Source organism: Bison bison, unplaced genomic scaffold (genome assembly GCF_000754665.1).
Source record: "Bison bison bison isolate TAMUID 2011002044 unplaced genomic scaffold, Bison_UMD1.0 scf7180017864471, whole genome shotgun sequence".
NCBI classification, from domain to species: domain Eukaryota; kingdom Metazoa; phylum Chordata; class Mammalia; order Artiodactyla; family Bovidae; genus Bison; species Bison bison.
In genome coordinates, this window is record NW_011495032.1 from 32,671,623 (window position 1) to 32,693,092 (window position 21,470).

Consider the following 21,470-nt stretch of genomic DNA (forward strand, 5'->3'; position numbering starts at 1 on the left):
ATAAAAGAATAATGAGAGTAAAGGGGCTTCCCTAGCAGTCCAGTGGTTAAGACTCTGCCTTCCAAGACAAGGGGTACAGGTATGATCCCTGGTTGGGGAACTAAGATCCCATGTGCCGTGTGTTGGGGCCAAAAAAGAAAAAAAGATCAGTGATAGTACAGATGGAGGGAAGGGCATGTGTTCTAGAAATGTTGAGGATGTGCATTCAGGATGTGAATGGATGGAGATGGAGGGTGAAGAGAGGATGAAGGATGATTCCTGAGTTTCTGCCTTAGACAGCTGGATGGACAGAGGCACCATTTATTGAAACAAGAACACTTAAGGAGAGAAATTTTAGAGGGGAAAATAAAATTTAATTTTTGACCTTTTGAATATATGGTGCCTGTGAAGAGTTCAAATAGAGATGTTTTGAAAGGAGAGGGTTATATAGATTTGAAATTGAAGATCAAGATCACAGCTAAAGAGAGAGAGATAAATATAGATTTGGAAGTCAATAGCATATTATTGTAACTGAAGTTTTAAGATTGGAAGCAGTCACTGGGGAGAGTATAGAGGAAAAGGAACAGTTAAGAAAGAGATGAAAAGAATACTGGCATTTGAGGGCTGAGTAGGGAAGAAAGAACCATGAAGGAGTCTGAGAAAGAAGCATGAAAATATGATCATGGATACCTAAGGAAGAAAGTGCTTTAAGAAAGCCAACTGCTGAAAGTTTGAAATTTATTAAGAAATCTTCTCCCTCAACATAGTAAGGGCTATTTGTAAAGGTATTTAATTGGTCAAGATAGAGAATGACGTTGTTGCCCCTCTCAGATCCTTTACCTGTGGGAGCACCCACCCCCCAGCTGCTGTGATAGCTGATGATACCTCCCAGCTACATTTCTCAGGATAACTTGTTGTTTAGTTGCTAAGTCATGTCCGATTCTTAATGACCCCATGAACTTAGTAGCCCACCAGGCTCCTCTGTCCTTGGACTTTCCCAGGCAAGAATACTGGAGTGGGTTGCCATTTCCTGTTGCAGGAGCTCTTCCTGACCCAGGGATCAAACTCACATCTTCTGCATTGGCAGGTAGCTTCTTAACCACTGTGCAACCTGAGAAGCCCACTCAGGATAACTATTCTCAGTCAAATGGGAGCTTCTGACACCAGGAAGCAAGACTCCTCACCTCACCACCACCCTCAAACCCTGGACAGTGACTGCCCTCTGCTTCAAGTTAGGACTTACTCTGTGCTGTAACTGAGAGCTCCCTGTGGGGTGAAGCTGAATCCAGTCCCCAGTGACCCCACAAACTACCTAGTTTTTTTTTTGCTGTGTCCCATCCTGCTTTTCTCAATCCCTTAATAAACCACTTGAATAAGACCCCCTGTCTTAGGCTTGGCTAGAGAAACTAAGACAGCTACTGAACTTTTCTTTTTTTTTTTGTAGTTATATTTTTATCATTATGTATTTTGTGGAAAATTTCCACAAAGGTCCCAATACAGCTCTACCAGGCCTGCCAACACTAAATATTCAATATTTTAAAAAGAAGGAACAGAGATTAAAAAGTTTTTTTGTGTATGTGTGTGGCTAATCAACAGTTTAATGCCTAATAAGCTTTTGAAGAAAAGGGAGTTGGGAACGTTTCTTCATTTAATAATAAATGTAAGAAGAGAACAGCTTATTTATGGCATAAGACATGGGTTATTTTGAATATTTCACTAAATTCCATTCTAGTTAAAGTGCTCTGCTAAGGAGATAAGATAGATTACATTCAACACACACGCCAAAGATGATGAATTCCATAATAGTGGGCAAAAGGGGTTTGTGTTCAGAGCAAAAAGATGTTTAGAGAAGGCTTCAGGGAGGAAGTGGTATTGGAGCCAAGCCTTGAAGGATGGGTTGAAATTTGAAAGATGAAGTGAGGAGAGAAGCTGGTGTGCACTGGGGGAGGAGAGGCATGGAGATAGGTAAAGGCAGGTTTTGACAAGAAAACAAGTGTGCAGTGTGCTAGGGTCTCGCGCAAAGAGGAGAAGAGATGTTTAAACTCTGGAGGTCTTCATTCAACCACTTCATTTAGTTTGGAAAAAGCACGTAGTGATTGGGCTGTGGAGGGCATTGCAGTACTGCTGCGGAGGAGCTGAGGGGCAAGAAATTAAAGAATATTAAGGGGTCTGAAACAGCTGAGAAAGCAAGAATATTTTGAAGAATGTTTGATTTTGCAGTTGCAAACATCATACTGTAGAAGTGATTTAAAGCATGCCAATTTCAGGTAAATAATTCCATCTTTGATCTAACAAAACTGAAACAAAATACTTCTCTCCTTCTAAGTTCATTCTCAGTTCTCATGTAGAGAAGTGACTGAGGGAATTGTAGTGCTTGGAAAAGATAAGGAAGAGAAAAAATACCTGATCCAAAAACTGATATAAATAAAATAGAGAGATATTTATAATTCTGGAGACGAGAAAGGGAACCTCATTCTGTCCTCTCCTTTGCCTCCGTGTTTTCTCTAACTCACCTAGAGTCTACATTTGAAATTTCAAAAACTCATGTTCAATTCACTGAGGACTCAAAATTGGAGAAAGATTTCCTGTTCCTCACTGTAAGCAGAGAGTGACCTTGTTCTTACCAAACAAATTGGCTAATGAATTTGTGCTGTGTGTTGAGCAGTTTTTTTCAAGTATTGCCCAAGTATTGACTTAAGGGACATGATTTACTTGACACTTTACATAAATTTCAGCTAAAGGTTCTACCCCCACCCCCCCCATTTTCCTTGATGACAGGAACACCCAGTGGTGCTGACGAAATTTATTGAGGGGGCCCGGGAAGTGGAAATGGATGCTGTCGGCAAAGATGGACGAGTAAGTGTTGTATCCTCCCTCTCTTCCCCCATCCCTGCCTTCCCATCAATTTTTTTCCTTAGCAACTTAGAAATATAGCACAGATTAGAGCTCATGATTTCTACAAAATAGGTCTCTAATAATAATGGACAAGCTGCTCAGTCCAAAAAATGTTCAAATTCACTGACAATTCAGTTGTGTCATAGGTATCATTTCTTCTGCTTTTCATATTGTTAGAATTTCTCTTTGATGATATTCAAAATTAATTATCATCCTGTGCTCATTCTTTTTGAATAGATTTTCTCTCTAATTTTCCTTTGTCTGTGGGTTTCCTTTTATGTTTCACTGGATATCATAAAAAAATCTGATACTTTCTTTCTGAAGTTCCTAACTGAATCCCTACTTCTTCATCTCTCTTGATTTTTCCACCCTCCCCCTTTTTATTGGGTTAATAAAGACAAAACTAAACAGAGCTGATGGATAAAGATAATAATATAAAAATGACTTACCACATCACATCTAGCACTAATATAATCAATGTCTCTAACTTCAGGGAGAAATGAAAGTATGAAGAATGCCTTTCTTTAGTTTTAAGGTTGTACTAGTAAGGTATTTATTACTTATGTTGAAACAGAGAAAGTTGTATTTTAGAGTCCATATCATTCTATTTGCTTTAAGAAAATAAAATGGATTTTATCTTGGACTTCATCTTTTACTTTACACTCTACTGAAAATGATAAAGTTTATTTTCTGTTTGTTTTTTTCTTCCAGATTAACAGTTCAAAGTAGTGTTGTTAAAAAAAATTACGTTTATAGTAATGATGACCTCTTATATAATCTACAGTTTAAGTGCCCTTTTATTGAGTAGTCATTAAGTCATGTTTGACTCTGTGACTCCATGGACTACAGCACTCCAGGCTTTATGTCTTTCACCATCTCCTTCAGTTCAGTTCAATCGCTCAGTCGTGTCTGATTTGTTGTGAACCCATGAACCTCAGCACGCCAGGCTTCCCTGTCCATCACCAACTCCTGGAGCCTATCCAAATTCATGTCCATTGAGTCGGTGATGCCATCCAACCACTTCACCCTCCATTGTGCCCATCTCCTCCTGGCCTCAATCTTTCCCAGCATCAGGATCTTTTCAAATGAGTCAGCTCTTTGCATCAGGTGGCCAAAGTATTGGAGTTTCAGCTTCAACATCAGTCCTTCCAATGAACACCCAGGACTGATCTCCTTTAGGATGGACTGGTTGGATCTCCTTGCAGTCCAAGGGACTCTCAAGAGTCTTCTCCAACACCACAGTTTAAAAGCACCAATTCTTCGGTGCTCAGCTTTCTTTATAGTCCCACTCTCACATCCATATATGACCACTGGAAAAACCATAGCCTTGACTAGTGGACCTTTGTTGACAAAGTAATGTCTCTGCTTTTTAATATGCTGTCTAGGTTGGTCATAACTTTCCTTCCAAGGAGTAAGCGTCTTTTAATTTCATGGCTGCAATCAGCATCTGCAGTGATATATTTGCCATGAAGTGATGGGACTGGATGCCATGATCTTAGTTTTCTGAATGTTGAGCTTTAAGCCAACTTTTTCACTCTCCTCTCACTTTCATCAAGAGTCTCTTTAGTTCTTCTTCACTTTCCGCCATAAGGGTGGCGTCATCTGCATATCTGAGGTTTTTGATATTTCTCTCAGCAATCTTGATTCCAGCTTGTACTTCATCCAACCCACCATTTCTCATGATGTACTCTGCATAGAAGTTATATAAGCAGGGTGACAATATACAGCCTTGACCTACTCCTTTTCCTATTTGGAAGCAGTCTGTTGTTCCATGTCCAGTTCTTTTTTTTTTTCCCCATTTTTCTACATTAACTTTATTAAAAAAAAATTTTTTTTCCAGCTTTATTTATTTATTTATTTTACTTTACAATATTGTGTTGGTTTTCCTGACCTGCATACAGGTTTCTCAAGAGGCAGATCAGGTGGTCTGGTATTCCCATCTCTTTCAGAATTTTCCACAGTTTATTATGATCCACACAGTCAAAGGCTTTGGCGTAGTCAATAAAGCAGAAATAGATGTTTTTCTGGAACTCTCTTGCTTTTTCCATGATCCAGCGGATGTTGGCAATTTGATCTCTGGTTCCTCTGCCTTTTCTAAAACCAGCTTGAACTTCTGGAAGTTCATGGTTAACGTATTGCTGAAGCCTGACTTGGAGAATTTTGAGCGTTACTTTACTAGTGTGTGAGATGCGTGCAGTTGTGCTGTAGTTTGAGCATTCTTTGGCATTGCCTTTCATAGGGATTGGAATGAAAACTGACCTTTTCCAGTCCTGTGGCCACTGCTGAGTTTTCCAAATTTGCTGGCATATTGAGTGTAGCACTTCCACAGCATCATATTTTAGGCTTTGAAATAGGTCAACTGGAATTCCATCACCTCCACTAGCTTTGTTCATAGTAATGCTTCCAAAGGCCCACTTGAATTCACATTCCAGGATGTCTGGCTCTAGGTGAGTGATCACACCATTGTGTTTATCTGGGTCATGAAGATCTTTTTTGTGCAGTTCTTCTGTGTATTCTTGCCACCTCTTCTTAATACTTCTGCTTCTGTTAGGTCCATACCATTTCTGTCCTTTATTGAGCCCATCTTTGCATGAAATGTTTGCCAAATTCATGTCCATTGTGTTGGTGATGCTATCTACCATCTCATCCTCTGCTGCCCTCTTCTCCCTTTGCCTTCAATCTTTTCCAGCATCAGGGTGTTTTCCAATGATTCAGTTCTTCACATCAGGTGGCCAAAGTATTAGAGCTTCAGCAACAGTCCTTCCAATGAATATTCAGTGTTGTTTTCCTTTAGGGTTTATTGGTTTGGTCTCCTTGCTGTTCAAGGGGCTCTCAAGAGTCTTCTCCAGTGCCACAGTTCAAAAGCATAAATTTTTCAGCACTCAGCCTTCTTTATGGTCCAACTCTCACATCCATACATGACTACCAGAAAAAACAAATAAACAAACAAACATAGCTTTGACTATATGGACCTTTGTTGGCAAAGTGATGTCTTTGCTTTATAATATGCTATCTCAGTTTGTCTTAGTTTTCCTTCCTATCCCTGGAAAATTGTCATTTGTTTTCTGTTTAACTCTTTTGGTTATACAAAGCATAAAAAATGCAACATGATATATATATATATATAGTTTTTGCTTTTATTTCTTGAACTTCTAATATATTCCTTTTCTAATGTACGCCTCCCTAGAATTTTCATCCCTGACCTCCTGACCTCCAGAGTTATGGAGCATATGTTTAATCTTTTCCTCTTTTCAACATTTTACCTATTTGAGACTGAGGTGTAAAATAAGAGAAATGTGACTATACCAATGTGGAAGTGGAGAATGTAAGACTGACCTACATACATTTGTGTTTTTTCAAATATTGTGCTGTAAAGTAATGCTGGTCTGTTGGCCTTATTTAGTTCCAATTTGCTAGGATATGCTCTTTCCCTAAGCTTCTCTTAGACCCCAACATTGCTTATCATTCTGGATTCCTTCTTTTGGAAGTATTTCAGGTTGTTCACATAATTTTTAAACAGTCACACTCAGAAATGGACATCGTACTTCAGACATGTTATAATGTTTTCAGAGCTCAATGGGACATTGTTCCTGTTCAGTGTCTAATTTGTGTCTGACTCTGTGACCTCCTATACTGCAGCATGCCAGGGTTCCCTATCCTTCACTATCTCCTGAAGTTTGGTCAAACTTATGTCCGTTGAGTCTGTGATGCCATCCAACCATCTCATCCTCTGTTGCCCCCTTCTCCTCCTGCCCTCAGTCTTTCCCGGCATCGGGTCTTTTTCAGTGAGTCAGGTCTGTGCATCAGGTGGCCAAAGTATTGGAGCTTCAGCCTCAGCATCAGTCCTTCCAATGAATATTCAGGACTGATTTATTTTAGGATTGACTGGTTTGATCAGTGGGACATTGCCTGCCCATTTCTGGACAGTATAAAAAATTTGAGTGCTTACTCTACACTAAATATCATTCCAGACTGTACTTGTGTTTATCCTCATTCTATGAGGCAGATACCATTTTCATTCCTATCGGCAACCACGGCTAAACATCTAAAGTACCTTGTCCAGGTCCCAGAACTCATAAGTGACAGCAGGAATGAAAGTGAAAGTGAAAGTTGCTCAGTCATGTCTGACTCTTTGTGACCCCATGGACTATGCAGTCCATGGAATTCTCTAGGCCAGAGTACTGGAGTGGGTAGCCTTTCCCTTCTCCAGGGGATCTTCCCAACGCAAGGATCAAACTCAGGTCTCCTGCATTGCAGGTGGATTCTTTACCAGGTGAGCCACAAGGGAAGCCCAAGAATACTGGAGTGGGTAGCCTATCCCTTCTTCAGCAGATCTTCCTGACCCAGGAATTGAACCAGGGTCTCCTGTATTGCAGGCAGATTCTTTACCAACTGAGCTCTCAGGGAAGCGACAGCAGGAGTACTGGCACTCAAATGTCACTTTGCTTTAAGTCATCGGTAAATCTGACAAACAAATTTTCACTGTAATTTATTAAAGTCTTTTAAAGTTATCCAATTATTCTCCCCCACTCTCATTTTCTGAAGACACACATGCTGTTAACATTTAGGTTATAGTGACTGAGGCCATAAACTTTGCAATCTGACAGATAAGGGTTCAAAATCCTGTCTTGGTCATATAGACACTTGTACTTGCATTATTTATTCTTATATTGCCTTGATTTTCTTACCTTTAAAAGAGGACAAGAATATTTTCCTCTTGTTTTCCTTCTATCTTCAGGAAGATTCCCCTGGAGGAGGAAATGGCAACCCACTCTAGTATTCTTGCCTGAAAAATCCCATGGACAGAGGGGCCTGGCAAGCTACAGTCCATGGGGTTGCAAAGAGTCAGACGTGACTGAGTGACCAAAGACGCACTCCCTCCTGTCTCAAATTTTCACTTAAAGATCTCTTGTAGGTGGTGAATTAGCTCATTTGGTTATGGTGTGGAGGTGATAAGAATCCCTTGATCTTCAGATCTTACATTTTCTTTCTGACCCACCTAAGTTATGACATTTACCTAGGCTTGAATTCACCTCTTCTGTCTTCTTTTCCAGTGTTTAAAACTTAACCTGGAAGGAAAGGATAAAGATGTCTCTAGTGCCCCCAGAATGCCTTAGTTTCCTATCTATTCTTAAAAGTCATTGCAAGTTGGCTTGAAAGTTTAGTGTGAAAGTTTTAGTTGCTCAGTCATGTCTGACTCTTTGAGACCCTGTGGACAGTAGCCCAACACGTCTCCCATGTCCATGGGGTTCTCCAGGCAAGAATACTAGAGTGAATTACTGTATTCTCCTCCAGGGGATTTTCCCAATCCTGGGATTGAACCCATGTCTCTTGTGTCTCCTACATTAGCAGTTGGGTTCTTTACCAGTAGGGCCATGAGTTGGCTTAGTTACCTTCTTTTCCTAGCATTTATACCGATTCTAATCAATGGAATAGGGAGGTAAGCTCTCAGACATTCTCAGCTGCCCCACAAGGTGATCTGTCACTGAACAGGGAGGCTTGGTGAGGCTGCATGTGCAGTTCCTTCTGCCCCCTTATTGGAGACTTAGCAAAGAAACTGCTCATTGCTGGAGGTATCTGTTAGAATTAAGGGGTACACCAGGCAGCAGCTTCACTGAAGAAGAGCTGACAACCCTTTCTCCAATCTTCTTTCGGCCAGGTCATCTCCCATGCCATTTCTGAACACGTGGAGGATGCAGGCGTCCACTCGGGGGATGCCACTCTGATGCTGCCCACACAAACCATCAGCCAAGGAGCCATTGAAAAGGTCATCATTTATAAATAAAGGTGGAAGACGGGAAAAGATTAAAAGTTTTTTAAACTAAGTAGTAGGATAGGACATACTTCAGGTAAAATTTAATTATGAAGGGGACTTCTTCCTCTGAGTTTGCTGTGTATTTTAAAGATAGCAGCTTCCTTTTCTGCCCTTTAGAACTCTTGATTGTATTCTAGTGCAATAGTCCTCTAATTGAGCTCTCTGTTACCACCTGGGGGACTTGTTAAAAGGTTGTGGGATTCCATCCCCAGTTTTGATTCTGTAGTTCCAGGCCCCATAATTTGCATTTTTATTGAGTTCCCTTGTGATGCTATTCCTACTGGTCTAGGGACTACATTTGGATAACTACTGCTGCAGATGATTCTAATATTTGAGCCACTTACAGGTGAGCAGCACCTAAAGTAATGTTTCTCAGTTAGAAGCAGATATGCATCAGTCACGTAAGAACAAATTCTGGAACCAATGCTTTCACTGTCTACCCTTACCCTCACCCAAAAAGTACTTTAAGATATGTCTCTTCCAGTGGTTTTGAAACTGCTACTTTAATGACCTTTCCAAGAATGATGATTCTGCCTCAGTATTCAATATGCACTGCTAGGTTTCATCTTAAAGACTGCCATCATAAATAACTTGGGGAATGTTCCTTTAGTCTTCAGGTATGTGAGGTGAGGATTAGCTATTTAAATGAGACTTCCCAATAATCCTGCCACCAGAATCTCGGCAGCCTGTCTGGCTAGTTGTACATTGGGCTGGTTTCCAAAGGTCTTACCTTGTTCTAGAATGTGAAGGTAGCAGGTTGCTTTGTGATTAGCAGCAGCATGAAGGAACAGTATCCTGGGATTTCAAATGTGCTTTAATTTTTCATATCGGAATAAATGATCTCAAAACTCAGATATTTTGAAATCTCTCAAAGCTCAATGTGTCATGGACCCTGCTTCCTTTTGTAACTGATTGAGTTGCTGAACTGCAAAGGCATGTAAGATCAGTGGATGAGGAGCTGTTGATTCCAGCAGCCAGTGCCCTCTCTTTGCATGTGATCCTTCTGGCTCTGGTTGGATATGGGAATTCCTGTAGATTACACACACCTCCCTGCAAGGGAACGTGTTTCCTTCTGACCATAATATCCACCCTTGCAGAGTGCAGGGGAAAAGAAAAGCACATAAAAGAAATCTCTCTGGTCTCTTTGCAGTACCATATAATTTCAGGGCCTGTACTTCTCAGCAGGTGGGTCATTAGATTGACCCACAGTTTGGACTGCAGCTTTTGGTGCTGAAGCAACCAGACTGAAAGGATTCCATTTAGCCCTCAGAATGAAACCAGAGTATATGATGGTAGGTAGATAGGGGCATTTGGCAGAAAGATAATCCTTTACCATTATTTGCTCTTTTCCCTGCTGTTCTGGTGTGAATATTTAGAACATTTAGTATAATTATTATTTTGTTAATAGAAACCTAAGAATGGCTTCTATTATTACTCCATTATTATTATTACATATTATTACTCCATTATTAGTGGAGATATAGTTCTTTGTAAAGAGAAATGAAAGAAATCTAAATTTAAGGTGCTATACCTTTTTTGTTTGTTTTTAAACTAAGGAATGTCCTTTAGTATGGTATCCTTGTCCTTTTGATCTAGGTGAAGGATGCTACCCGAAAGATCGCAAAGGCTTTTGCCATCTCTGGCCCATTCAACGTCCAGTTTCTTGTCAAAGGAAATGATGTCTTGGTAAGAAATGCCAAACTGTTTGAGGGGACACCACTGCTGTGTTAGGTCCTGTTGGTTTATGTCCCTTTGTGAACACAGCCACAGAGCAGCTGAGACCCTGGCAGCTGATTGTGTCTTAGTGTGGGGTGTTGCACAGCATATAATACCTGCCTGTTTGAAAACACTGGTCTTGGAGGCACTGATGTGTCAGTGACAGCTTTGTAAACACCCTGAGCCACTGGAAAGATCACTGTCTGCCACCTACAGTACAGTGTAGATGGATGCGGTGACCATCACAAAGTAATCTGTTCGGATTACTGTGGAATGGTCATAATTACATGCACTGGGGTTTTGCTTTATTCATTTCCTGGAAAAGAAAGCTCTTTTGGATACCATTTACCAATAAATAAATACAATAAAATAAAAAAGAAAGAAATTTCAAAAATGTTAAGGTGATGAGGTTAGTCTTAATTAATTTAATCTACTTAATGTAACTAATCAGTAACCAATATTGTTTCTCACCTACTATGCAAAGTCCTAAGGTGGCAACAAAGATGTATAGAACCCAGTTTTTTGCTCTCAGAGATTCATAATTTAGTGAGAACTGGGAAGAAGATGAATTTATAGATAACTGTAAGTTAGAATATAATAGCTGCTGGAAGGAATGTACGAATAAAGTGATATTGGAGGCATAAAATAGGGAGTGCCTGTGTGTGTGGCGGGGGTGGTGAGCGTGGGGGTCTGTGCCTGCACGTGTGTATGAGCATGTAATTGAGTGTCATATGCCTGGTTTGGGTGGATAATAAAATATTTCAAGGAAGATTTTGTAATTTGAGCTGGGTCTTAAGGAATGAATAACAAGTAAAGGAAGATAGAGAGAGCAGTTCACATACAACATCTATGGGAAAGTTCAGTGCGTTTTAGGAGATAGTGACCAGTTCAGTTTATCAAGATTATATTTCCAGGGAAATCATAGAACGTAAACTTGGAAAGAAACACTGAGACCAGGAAAGTGGTACAAGATAACATAGAGGGCTACACTGAAGCAAGAGGATAGAAGGCTGTCAAGGACTAGACTTCACTATCAGGGCCAGTAGAAATCCACTGAAGACTTTCCAGTAGGGATGTGGCATGATCTGAACTCTGCATAAAAACAAATCTGTCAAGAGCTTGTGGGGCTTCCCAGGTCACGCTGGTGATAGAGAATTAGCCTGTCAATGCAGGAGCTGCGGGTTTGATTCTTGGGATTGGGAAGATCCCCTGGAGGAGGAAATGGCAACCCACTACACTATTCTTGCTGGGATAATGCCACAGACAGAGAAGTCTGGTGGGCTACAGTCCACGGTGTCACAAAGAATCAGACACGATTGAACAACCGAGTACACAAGCACGCATGTCAAGAGAGTGTGGGGATAGAACCGCAGAAAGGGGTGGGAAAAAGTCAGAGTTCAAAGATACTGACTGAAAAGAAAGAAAGAAAGTGAAGTCCTTCCGTCATGTCCGACTCTTTGCAACACCATGAACTGTAGCCCACCAGGCTCCTCTGTCCATGGGATTTTTCAGGCAAGGGTACTGGAGTGGGTTGCCATTTCCTTTTCCAGGGGATCATCCTAACCCAGGGATCAAACCTGGGTCTCCTGCACTGTAGGCAGATGCTATACCATCTGAGCCACCATGGGACCAAAAGGGAAACCAGTTAGCAAAAGTCTACAAGTGGCACACAGACATAGAGAACAGATTTATGGACATGGCACCGCGGGTGAGGGAGGAGAGGGTGAGATGTATGAAGAGAGGAACATGGAAACTTATGTTACACAGGGAACTCAAACTGGGGCTCTGTAACAACCTCGAGGGGTGTGATGGGGAGGGAGGTTCAAGAGGGAGGGAATATATGTATACATATGGCTGATTCATGTTGATGTTTGGCAGAAACCAACAGAGTTCTGTGAAGCAATTATCCTTAAATTAAAATATTAATCAATTAAAAAATAAGTCTATCAGGGGGAGACAAGGAAGAGGCTGGCAAAGCAAGAGCTGGGCCCAAGTTGCAGGGAGCAGTTGAATATTGTCATTGTTTCTCACCATCCTTTCTCTTCTTTTGAATTTTGTTATCTCTCCAGGTGATTGAGTGTAACCTGAGAGCTTCTCGATCCTTCCCCTTTGTTTCCAAGACACTTGGAATCGACTTCATTGATGTGGCCACCAAGGTGATGATTGGAGAGCACATTGATGAGAAACCCCTTCCAACACTGGAGCATCCCATAATTCCAGCCGACTATGTTGCAATTAAGGTATATTTTCAAAAATCTTAGTCATTTTTTAAGTTCCAAAGGAATTAAAGGAATAATTTTTCATTAAAAAATGATCTTAGGACTTCCCTGGTAGTCCAGTGATTAAGAATCTGCCCTCCAATGCAGGGGATGTGGGTTTGATCTCACATGCCATGGGGCAAAAAAGACCCAGCTTAGCCAAAAGTAATTTTTAAAAATAATCTTGATACTTTATGAACCTTCTAACTAAAGTGCTAGACTAGGAATTTATAATGTTCGCTTTGAATAATGCAATGCAGTTTCTCTATAGGCAACTTTATGTGTACTCTTGTGCATTTCAAAAATTAAAAAAAAATATTTAGAATTACATAACTTTGAAACCAACTAGCTGAGTGACATAAACTACATTTATGAAGGTGATGCTTAATGCTGCCGGTTTAGTTGGTAAATAGAAATTCTGGATATAACTTTTAGGATAAGGCTTGAATTATGCCGAGGCTTTCAGGAATGCATGAGTCTTGTAAAAGTGTTACCTTGTGGTGTTACTTAAATTTTTATTGCCTTGACCACCTTTGCTTAGTTCCGATTTCTTTAGTGGTATAATTTTGTTGTAGCGGTACTGTGAGGGTAATGAAATTGATGGCACCTTTATGAAGAATGACCAGGAAAATGTAAGATTTGTTCACTAAATACAAACATGCCTTGGAGATATTGTGGGTTTGGTTCCAGACCACCACATTAATTCTACACTAATTTTTTGGCCTCTCAGTGCATATAAAAGCTATATTCACACTATATTGTGGTTTGTTTAGTGTGCAATAGCATTATGTCTAAAGAAACAATGCACATACCTTAATCAAAAACTACTTTATTGCTCAAAAATACTAATTATCATCTGGGGCTTCAGTGAGTCATAATCTTTTTTTCCAATAGTAATAATAATGAAAATGTTTGAAATACTGTAAGAACTACCAAAATGTGACACAGAGACACAGTGATTAAATGCTGTTGGAAAAAATGGTGCCAACAGATTTGGTTGATGTAGGGTTGCCATAACATACAAACCTTCAATTTTTTAAAAATTCATTATCTGCGAAGCACAATAAAACAAAGCATCATAAGACAAGAAATGCCTGTATATATTTGTATATTTCAAATAACTTAATAATAAATCCATTGTGCTCCTCTAGCTGCCTCAGTCTGCCCATGAACAGAGTATTTATAATTATGACCTTTAACTACCTCACTGGACAGTATGAGGATTAGTGAGATATTATATAAACATATCTGAATTTTTTAGATAAAGTACACAATGAAATTAATTTATATTGTATAATATATTTATGTGATATTTACATATTCTGGGTGCCTTCAGAGCTTTCTGTTCTTATATATACTAGTGACCTCAACCATAATTGTGTTACAATTGAGACTCTGACTTCTGACTTTTACAGTGGAAGTTTTAAGTTGAAGCTGTAAATTAAAAAATATTTATTAATCTTATTTAACTTAATAATTTAGGATTCCCTGGATTTTACAGTACACTGAGGTAGAATGTCACTTCTTATTTTAGGGTAGCATTTTATTCCTGGATGCTATGACACAACACAAATTGTTAAATTTTCAATGGGACTATATATACATAGGGTTTTATTGTTTGAGACCAGTAAGTAGAAGGACCCCCAAAATATTTTTCCACTGGAGATTCTGAATATGAATTTCAAACTCATGTTTCTTTATTCTTAGACACAGGAATACACACACAAATATATACACACATGTGTCTGAAACAATTTCCAACTAGTAACAATACTGATGGATAGATGTGAATTTTTCAAAATGCACTGTCTTCTAGTTTACTTCTTTCCTAGTTATCCTTGTACATTAATCTTGATTTTTTTGTCAAATTACTTTTTCATAGTCAATCTTAATATTGTCCTAGTGAGGTGGGTAGATATCAATGGTTGAGGTAGAGAGAGGCTGGAAGGCAGGAATATAATGTAATAATGACTAAGATGACCCAGTGAAATAACTCCAAGCTAGAATTAATTCCCATAATGACTTAGAGGCATGCCCGAATCAAAGAAGGAATAGTCGAGGCTGGATAAATAGATATATGGAAGAAACAAAAATTTGATTCTTAGTGAACTGCACTGATAAAATAAATGGAAAGAAAGCACTCCTATCTATGTTCTAGTTCATATGAAAGTTCTGGGCAAAAGTATTTCCAAGAAGAATATTTTTCAAAGCTTTTTAAGAGGTGTCAACAACAGCTTAATGTCTCAGAAGTCAGCTTGCAGACAGACATTTCTGGCAAGGTGGCTTGTTGTAAGTCCAAATGATCAGAACAAGAAGAAGAATGTTTCAAAAGCCTACCAAGGAAAAAGTGTTTGAACTCTGTGTCTGGGGAGATCAATGCCCAGTAGACTTTGTTTGAAATCACTCCAGTAAGAATATGTGTAGGCTAGATCAGAAACATTGGCTTAGACTGGTCACTGGGGCCCTATTTACAGAAATAAATTGTGATTATTTAACCCAATTTTGGGCCAAAAGCTCAAGAAATTCTTGGAACACAGGTTTAAAGCTATTTTTCAAGTCAGTTGCTTGGACCAAAGGTGTTTTTTTATGTGTCTACCATAGCCTAAATGAATCCTATGAGAAATGACTCACTAAATAGAATTATCCTCCTTTATTCTTGTTATACCCTTCTTTCACATATTTTTCCTACCCGTTATTTTGATAGGCTCCAATGTTTTCCTGGCCCCGGTTGAGAGATGCTGACCCCATTCTACGATGTGAGATGGCTTCCACTGGAGAGGTAACTAGTTAATGATCCATGAACACTTTCATTAAATCTACTTTGAAGTCTATGGTTTTATGATCAGAATATAGTAAAGTAATTTAGTAAGTAGTAAGCGGGACACTTCTTTTGTGATCAGAATAAGTCTGAAATGGCCTGGGAATTTTGAGCTAAGAAAAAAATCCTTGAGTTTTGTAGCCCAGAGTCTAAATTCTCACTTATAGTTCAACAGTTGGCTATATTGTCTGTGTGTTTCATTCATTTTCACGTTACAAATTGGGAGCATCTTTCAAATATTTCTTTAGATGTCTAGGTAAATACCTTCCAGGTCTTTTTATTTTAAGATTCTCAGGTCTCTCTGTAAAGCACCTCTCATCCCCTCTAATTTGCCTTGCTATTGTGAAATTAGATCATTGAGCTTTTAATAGCAACATGTAGAATGAATGTACAACAGTAGAAAGATAATGGGGCCATCATACGGTGGGATCTGCAGGTATATGCAAAGTCCCAGAACCACTGTTTTTCAAAGCAACTGTAGCCGCCTGGAGATTATCTAAAAACTATAATGAGACTGACCACTGGATGTCCCTCTTCACTTGTGTTGGAGCCTTTGTCAGCTGGAGGTTTCTTTAAGAATGTGAAATGTGTTTCTTGTAGAAAGCTGTCAGATTCCAGAGCGTTCCCTACGTGTCAGTGTCAGGACATTGTATGAATCACCTAGCCCTTGACAGACTTACTGTACACAACCTTCAGATTCTCATCAGTGCACACCAGAGTGGCAACATCAGACTGGGAGGCATCATTGTTTCCTCTTGGTGTTGAGGAAAACCTGAAAGGGGAAAAGACTTAATTGCAACAAATATGTGATGTTTTATATGGTTGCCTGGTTACAAGCAAAATCTGTGATGAGAAGCCAAGTGAGACAGGAAGGGAGGCAGTGAGGAATAAATGGCTATCTTGTTTGTATTTGGACTGATGATTGCCTTCTCTTAGTATCTTTGCTGCTTCTGTTAATTTAATAGACGAGAAAACCTAACTTGAAGACAAGGGACGTAACGTTGAATTTCTCTGCCGTTTAAGGAGATCCCCTGATGTTCATCTTGATCCCATGGTCACTCAGTAGCAGGGCTGTTTTCAGCTAGCCTAGGATTCAGATCAGGGTGAGATCTGCTTTCCTTAATGCTGTTTTCTCTGCTGTGGCAAATCTGTTTTCAGAACCTGTGTCCATTCTGCCTCCAGACATACATTATTGGAATTGTTGAAATACGAACATATGAGAGAATTAGAAATTCAGCCCTCTCCTTCCTCGTATCTGTTTTAGAAGTACAGAGAGATAATTCCTCTTCCATTATTAGAGTCATATTTCCAAGTGTCACTTAGTGTGATGTTACAAGTTCTATTTTATTACTGAAATCAGAATAATAATTCTAGCTCAGTGAAATCTCAGTTATGCTCCAGAGACATTTTCAGTGTTAAAATGGCTTGTTGTGGGATTAAATAAAACTTTAACTTTCCTAATGATGAGGTGGGGATGATAGTCTTAATCTTTGTGCTCAGTTGTGTCTGACTCTCTGTGACCCATGGACTGTAGCCCACCAGGCTCTTCTGTCCATGGGATTTTATAGATGAGAATACTGGAGTGGTTTTCCATTCCCTTCTCTAGGGAATCTTCCCAACCCAGGGGTTGAATCCATGTTTCTTGCATCTTCTGCATTGGCAGGCGGGTTCTTTACTATTAGCACCTCCTTAACTACTTTCTGTTTTTGTTTTTTTTTTTTGTAGAAAACTGCTGAAACCTTGTGTTTGTATATGCACTTAAAATGAAATTGCCTAGGTTCTTTCAGTAGGGTTTGGGTCCCATTAACTTAGGTTGACATTCCTTAAGTTGGTTAGCCAGTACTTGAACACAGAAAATGTTTACTGTGGTGTAAAAAGCAGCAGGTCCTAGTGGTCCACTGAAAATCATAGTCATGAGAACTTTCCTTTGACAGTAAAGGAGTCACTTGCTTAAAGAATGAATTTAGCCGTCAGTGTTATTTACTCTAATGGTGATTCTGTACCTTTGTCAAATAATGATATACATGGCAAGGCTTACTTCCATCATACTCAGATTAACTCCTTATTCTATAGTTAGGGTAGCTAATCAACTTGTAGTTATATTGTAGTGCTATTACCCTACAGGAAGGCTCTGTAAATCCCAACACTATATTAATTTGAATTTTTCTTTTTTTTTTTTTACTTTGGGCTGTAGTATTAAGAACTGCTAGCAAGGTATATTGCCTCATTTTATGAAGGTAATAATAATGAAGAAGTTCCTTTGAGATTTTCACAGATTTACTGAATTTTTCAGAAGGCTTTCCCATGTGTATGAAATAACTCCTAACCAATTGATTAGCAGTTACGCATTTGTGCTACTGACCCATGAATTCATGCATTGTTGCATAGTATACATACATATACTATTACTTAAACATTAAGTCATATTAACATTTGGCAGCTCACCATATTATGGGCCAGAAGCTGTAATTTGTATCCAAATATCTCACAGTAGAATCCAGTTATGTTGCTCCATGGAGTGTTGTTGGATGGAGAAAGAATTGCTTATTCATTCATTATGTTTAATTAAAAACATAAGATACATCTGCCCTAGCCAGACTTTTAATCCCTAGATTCAGACTGCATGGTCTTTGGGCAACTCAATAAAATCTAGCGTAGGAATCTATGACTTCATTTGTGGTTCTTTTTTGGTAGGGTTGGGTGACTGTCATTTGCTTCCTTTTACTTTATTTTTTTTCATTTCTTCTAAACAGGTGGCTTGCTTTGGTGAAGGTATTCATACAGCTTTCCTAAAGGCAATGCTTTCCACAGGATTTAAGCTACCCCAGAAAGGCATCCTGATTGGAATTCAGGTAGGTAGTGTGTGCTTGTGTGCATGACTGTGGACACGTGCTGGGAGCTGGTAGGGTAAGTGACCTTAATGGTGCTAGAGAAGAGAGGAAATATTTTTAAAATTCCACTAAAAAGCCAGCAAATTTGAGCAATAATGGAAATTTTTTTATCTGTATGTTCCTTGACTTTTTGCCTTTTTCTGTTGTAGCAGCCAATACAAATAAGTGAATAAGCTAAAAAAAAGAAAGAAAAAAAGCTCTAGTACCTTTAAAAGGACTCCGTTCTTTCCCTTGGTTACACCTTTTCTACATGGCTTACTCTTAGTACTGTCTCCTTGGCCTCTGAATATAAGCTTTCCATTAAGTTGGTCTCACAGCTTCTTTCTGTGACTGTGTCTAGCATTTTCTCTTGACTTTCCCCTTTGCCAGCTCATTCATGTCTATCCACTCTCCCATTTCTAACTATCATCTTTAAGTCTTTATCCTCAGCCATCCTCTGTTTCCAGCAGTTTGCTGGACACCTCCATCTAGATGTCTCAAAACCAACATATCCCAAACTGAAATGAATATTACCCCCTCCAAACCTCTGTTCTTTCCTTCATTACATTCATTCATTCACATTTCAATTTCTAAATATCAAAGATTCAGAGTTGAAGAAGACATGGGCATTATCTGAGAAATTTTCTTAACATAATTAAAAGTTCTCCATGACTGACTGAAAGTTCTTAAAGGGCAGTGGCCTAATGGGCTTAAGAAAGTCAGCCCATCCCACAGTGTACTGTGGAAGTTCTTGAAATATTATTACCTAGTAAACCTTCTAAGTCAAAGCAGGGTGTAGTAATTGTAAGTGAATATCTTCATATGATGAAAAGGATATCACTGGTTTATTATTGCAAGTCAACTGTAAATCTTAGGGCAAAATGGGAGCCAGGAAACTCTTATTACTCTTTGGAATAATTATTGCAAGAATATACAAACTATTTGTTTATAAAGTTTCTAAAAAATACTAGATGTTTCTCAACTGATATTTCACTTTCATTGGAGGTTAGCAATCCCTGGGCCTATAAAAACAATAGATGGTCTGATCTATCACCCCTGCCATTCTTTCAATCAGTTCAAACCCTGCACGGTTCTGTACATGTCAATAAAATTATGATTAGAATAATGCCAGGTATTTTCAAGTAGTGGGTTGTTACTATAGATGCTGTTGCATTAGGGTGCCCTAGTATCAGCAAATTAGACTCTGGAGACTGGATGGGTGGCTTTGGAGAAGTTTCTGCAAAGATTAACTTGGGATTTTGCTTCATAAAGGTGCCAGAAGGGCGATGGAGAACAGTTAGAACAGAGGCTAACAAGATGACTTGCAATTGTGAAGCTTAATGGCAGTTGAGAGACACATCACACCATATGAGAGACTCATCACATTATAATGGTATTAAGTATTATTAAGTCACAAGTATGAGAGTATTTGTCCAGCTTCCAGTTATGGCTTAAAGTTTAATGTGAGACCTGGGGGCATTCAGAGGAGACCATGCCCTTAGTCCCTGTCCTCACAACTAATCATAATAGTGCTAACATTTTAAAATACCACTCTAAGAAGGCAGTGATGTATAAAATTGTGCCTTGTTTGGTTCCAGTGCTGCAGGGAAATATAAAGCAAAAATTAATTTGATCCCTATGAAGTACTAGTATGATTTTGGCAACAGTGAACAGAATTTTTGCTTTGTAGGGAAAGAAGGAAGTTCATAGGGAAAAGAGACTTCTAAAAGCAATGTTCTACCTTTCAGTTTATTCTTTTTTAAAGAAATCAATGTTCTATCAGCTACATGAATTTTTGCAAAGAACTTTGTTCCTGTGCATGCGTGCATAATATTAGGAATTTAAATATATACATATTTTAATTACAGAGCTTAAAATATATTCAAGGAAATATTTAATAAACTAAACTGACATTTAATAAAATACTTGCAGCTGTGGTAAAATTAATCATCAAGATTCTAAATCTCTAGAGATAGGTAAGAACCATTTTCTAACCTACTCTATATGGGAAGCAAAGAAAAGTTGCCATCATCAATAGTCAGTGTATAATCTCTTCATTACTATATGGAAGATTTTAATTTGTAGTGATTTTTTTCAAATGTATAGTCATAAATTTGACTGAACAATACGATAGAATGTGCTAATTAGAGATAGCTAACTCACTGGGCATCTTAGTTAGAATGGGATAAACCTAAACTTCGTAGCAACTGTGAATAAAGTAATTAGAATCTATGGCAAGAATATACAATGGATTAAAGACAATCTCTTTAACAAGTGGTGCTGGGAAATCTGGTCAACCACTTGTAAAAGAATGAAACTAGAGCACTTTCTAACACCATACACAAAAATAAACTCAAAATGGATTAAAGATCTAAATGTAAGACCAGAAACTATAAAACTCCTAGAGGAGAACATAGGCAAAATACTCTCCGACATACATCACAGCAGGATCCTCTATGACCCATCTCCCAGAATATTGGAAATAAAAGCAAGAATAAACAAATGGGTCCAATTAAACTTAAAAGCTTCTGCACAACAAAGGAAACTATAAGCAAGGTGAAAAGACAGCCTTCAGAATGGGAGAAAATAATAGCAAATGTAGCAACAGACAAACAACTAATCTCAAAAATATACAAGCAACTCCTACAGCTCAATTCCAGAAAAATAAATGACCCAATCAAAAAATGGGCCAAAGAACTAAATAGGCATTTCTCCAAAGAAGACATACAGATGGCTAACAAACACATGAAAAGATGCTCAACATCACTCATTATCAGAGAAATGCAAATCAAAACCACGATGAGGTACCATTTCACGCCAGTCAGAATGGCTGCGATCCAAAAGTCTACAAGCAATAAATGCTGGAGAGGGTGTGGAGGAAAGGGAACCCTCTTACACTGTTGGTGGGAATGCAAACTAGTACAGCCACTATGGAGAACAGTGTGGAGATTCCTTAAAAAACTGGAAATAGAACTGCCTTATGATCCAGCAATCCCACTGCTGGGCATACATACTGAGGAAACCAGAAGGGAAAGAGACACGTGTACCCCAATGTTCATCACAGCACTGTTTATAATAGCCAGGACATGGAAGCAACCTAGATGTCCATCAGCAGATGA

General features: G+C 38.9%; 1 protein-coding gene across 1 annotated transcript in view; it reads left to right on the top strand.

Annotated features, from left to right (window-relative positions):
• Positions 1-21,470, top strand: part of CPS1 (carbamoyl-phosphate synthase 1, mitochondrial) — a 142,920-nt gene that overhangs the window by 111,558 nt on the left and 9,892 nt on the right. The window contains exons 29-34 of the mRNA XM_010861118.1: positions 2,758-2,835; positions 8,534-8,641; positions 10,286-10,375; positions 12,475-12,645; positions 15,368-15,442; positions 18,235-18,333. Of these exons, the coding sequence (XP_010859420.1) occupies positions 2,758-2,835; positions 8,534-8,641; positions 10,286-10,375; positions 12,475-12,645; positions 15,368-15,442; positions 18,235-18,333 (621 nt within the window). The remainder of the gene's footprint in view (positions 1-2,757; positions 2,836-8,533; positions 8,642-10,285; positions 10,376-12,474; positions 12,646-15,367; positions 15,443-18,234; positions 18,334-21,470) is intronic.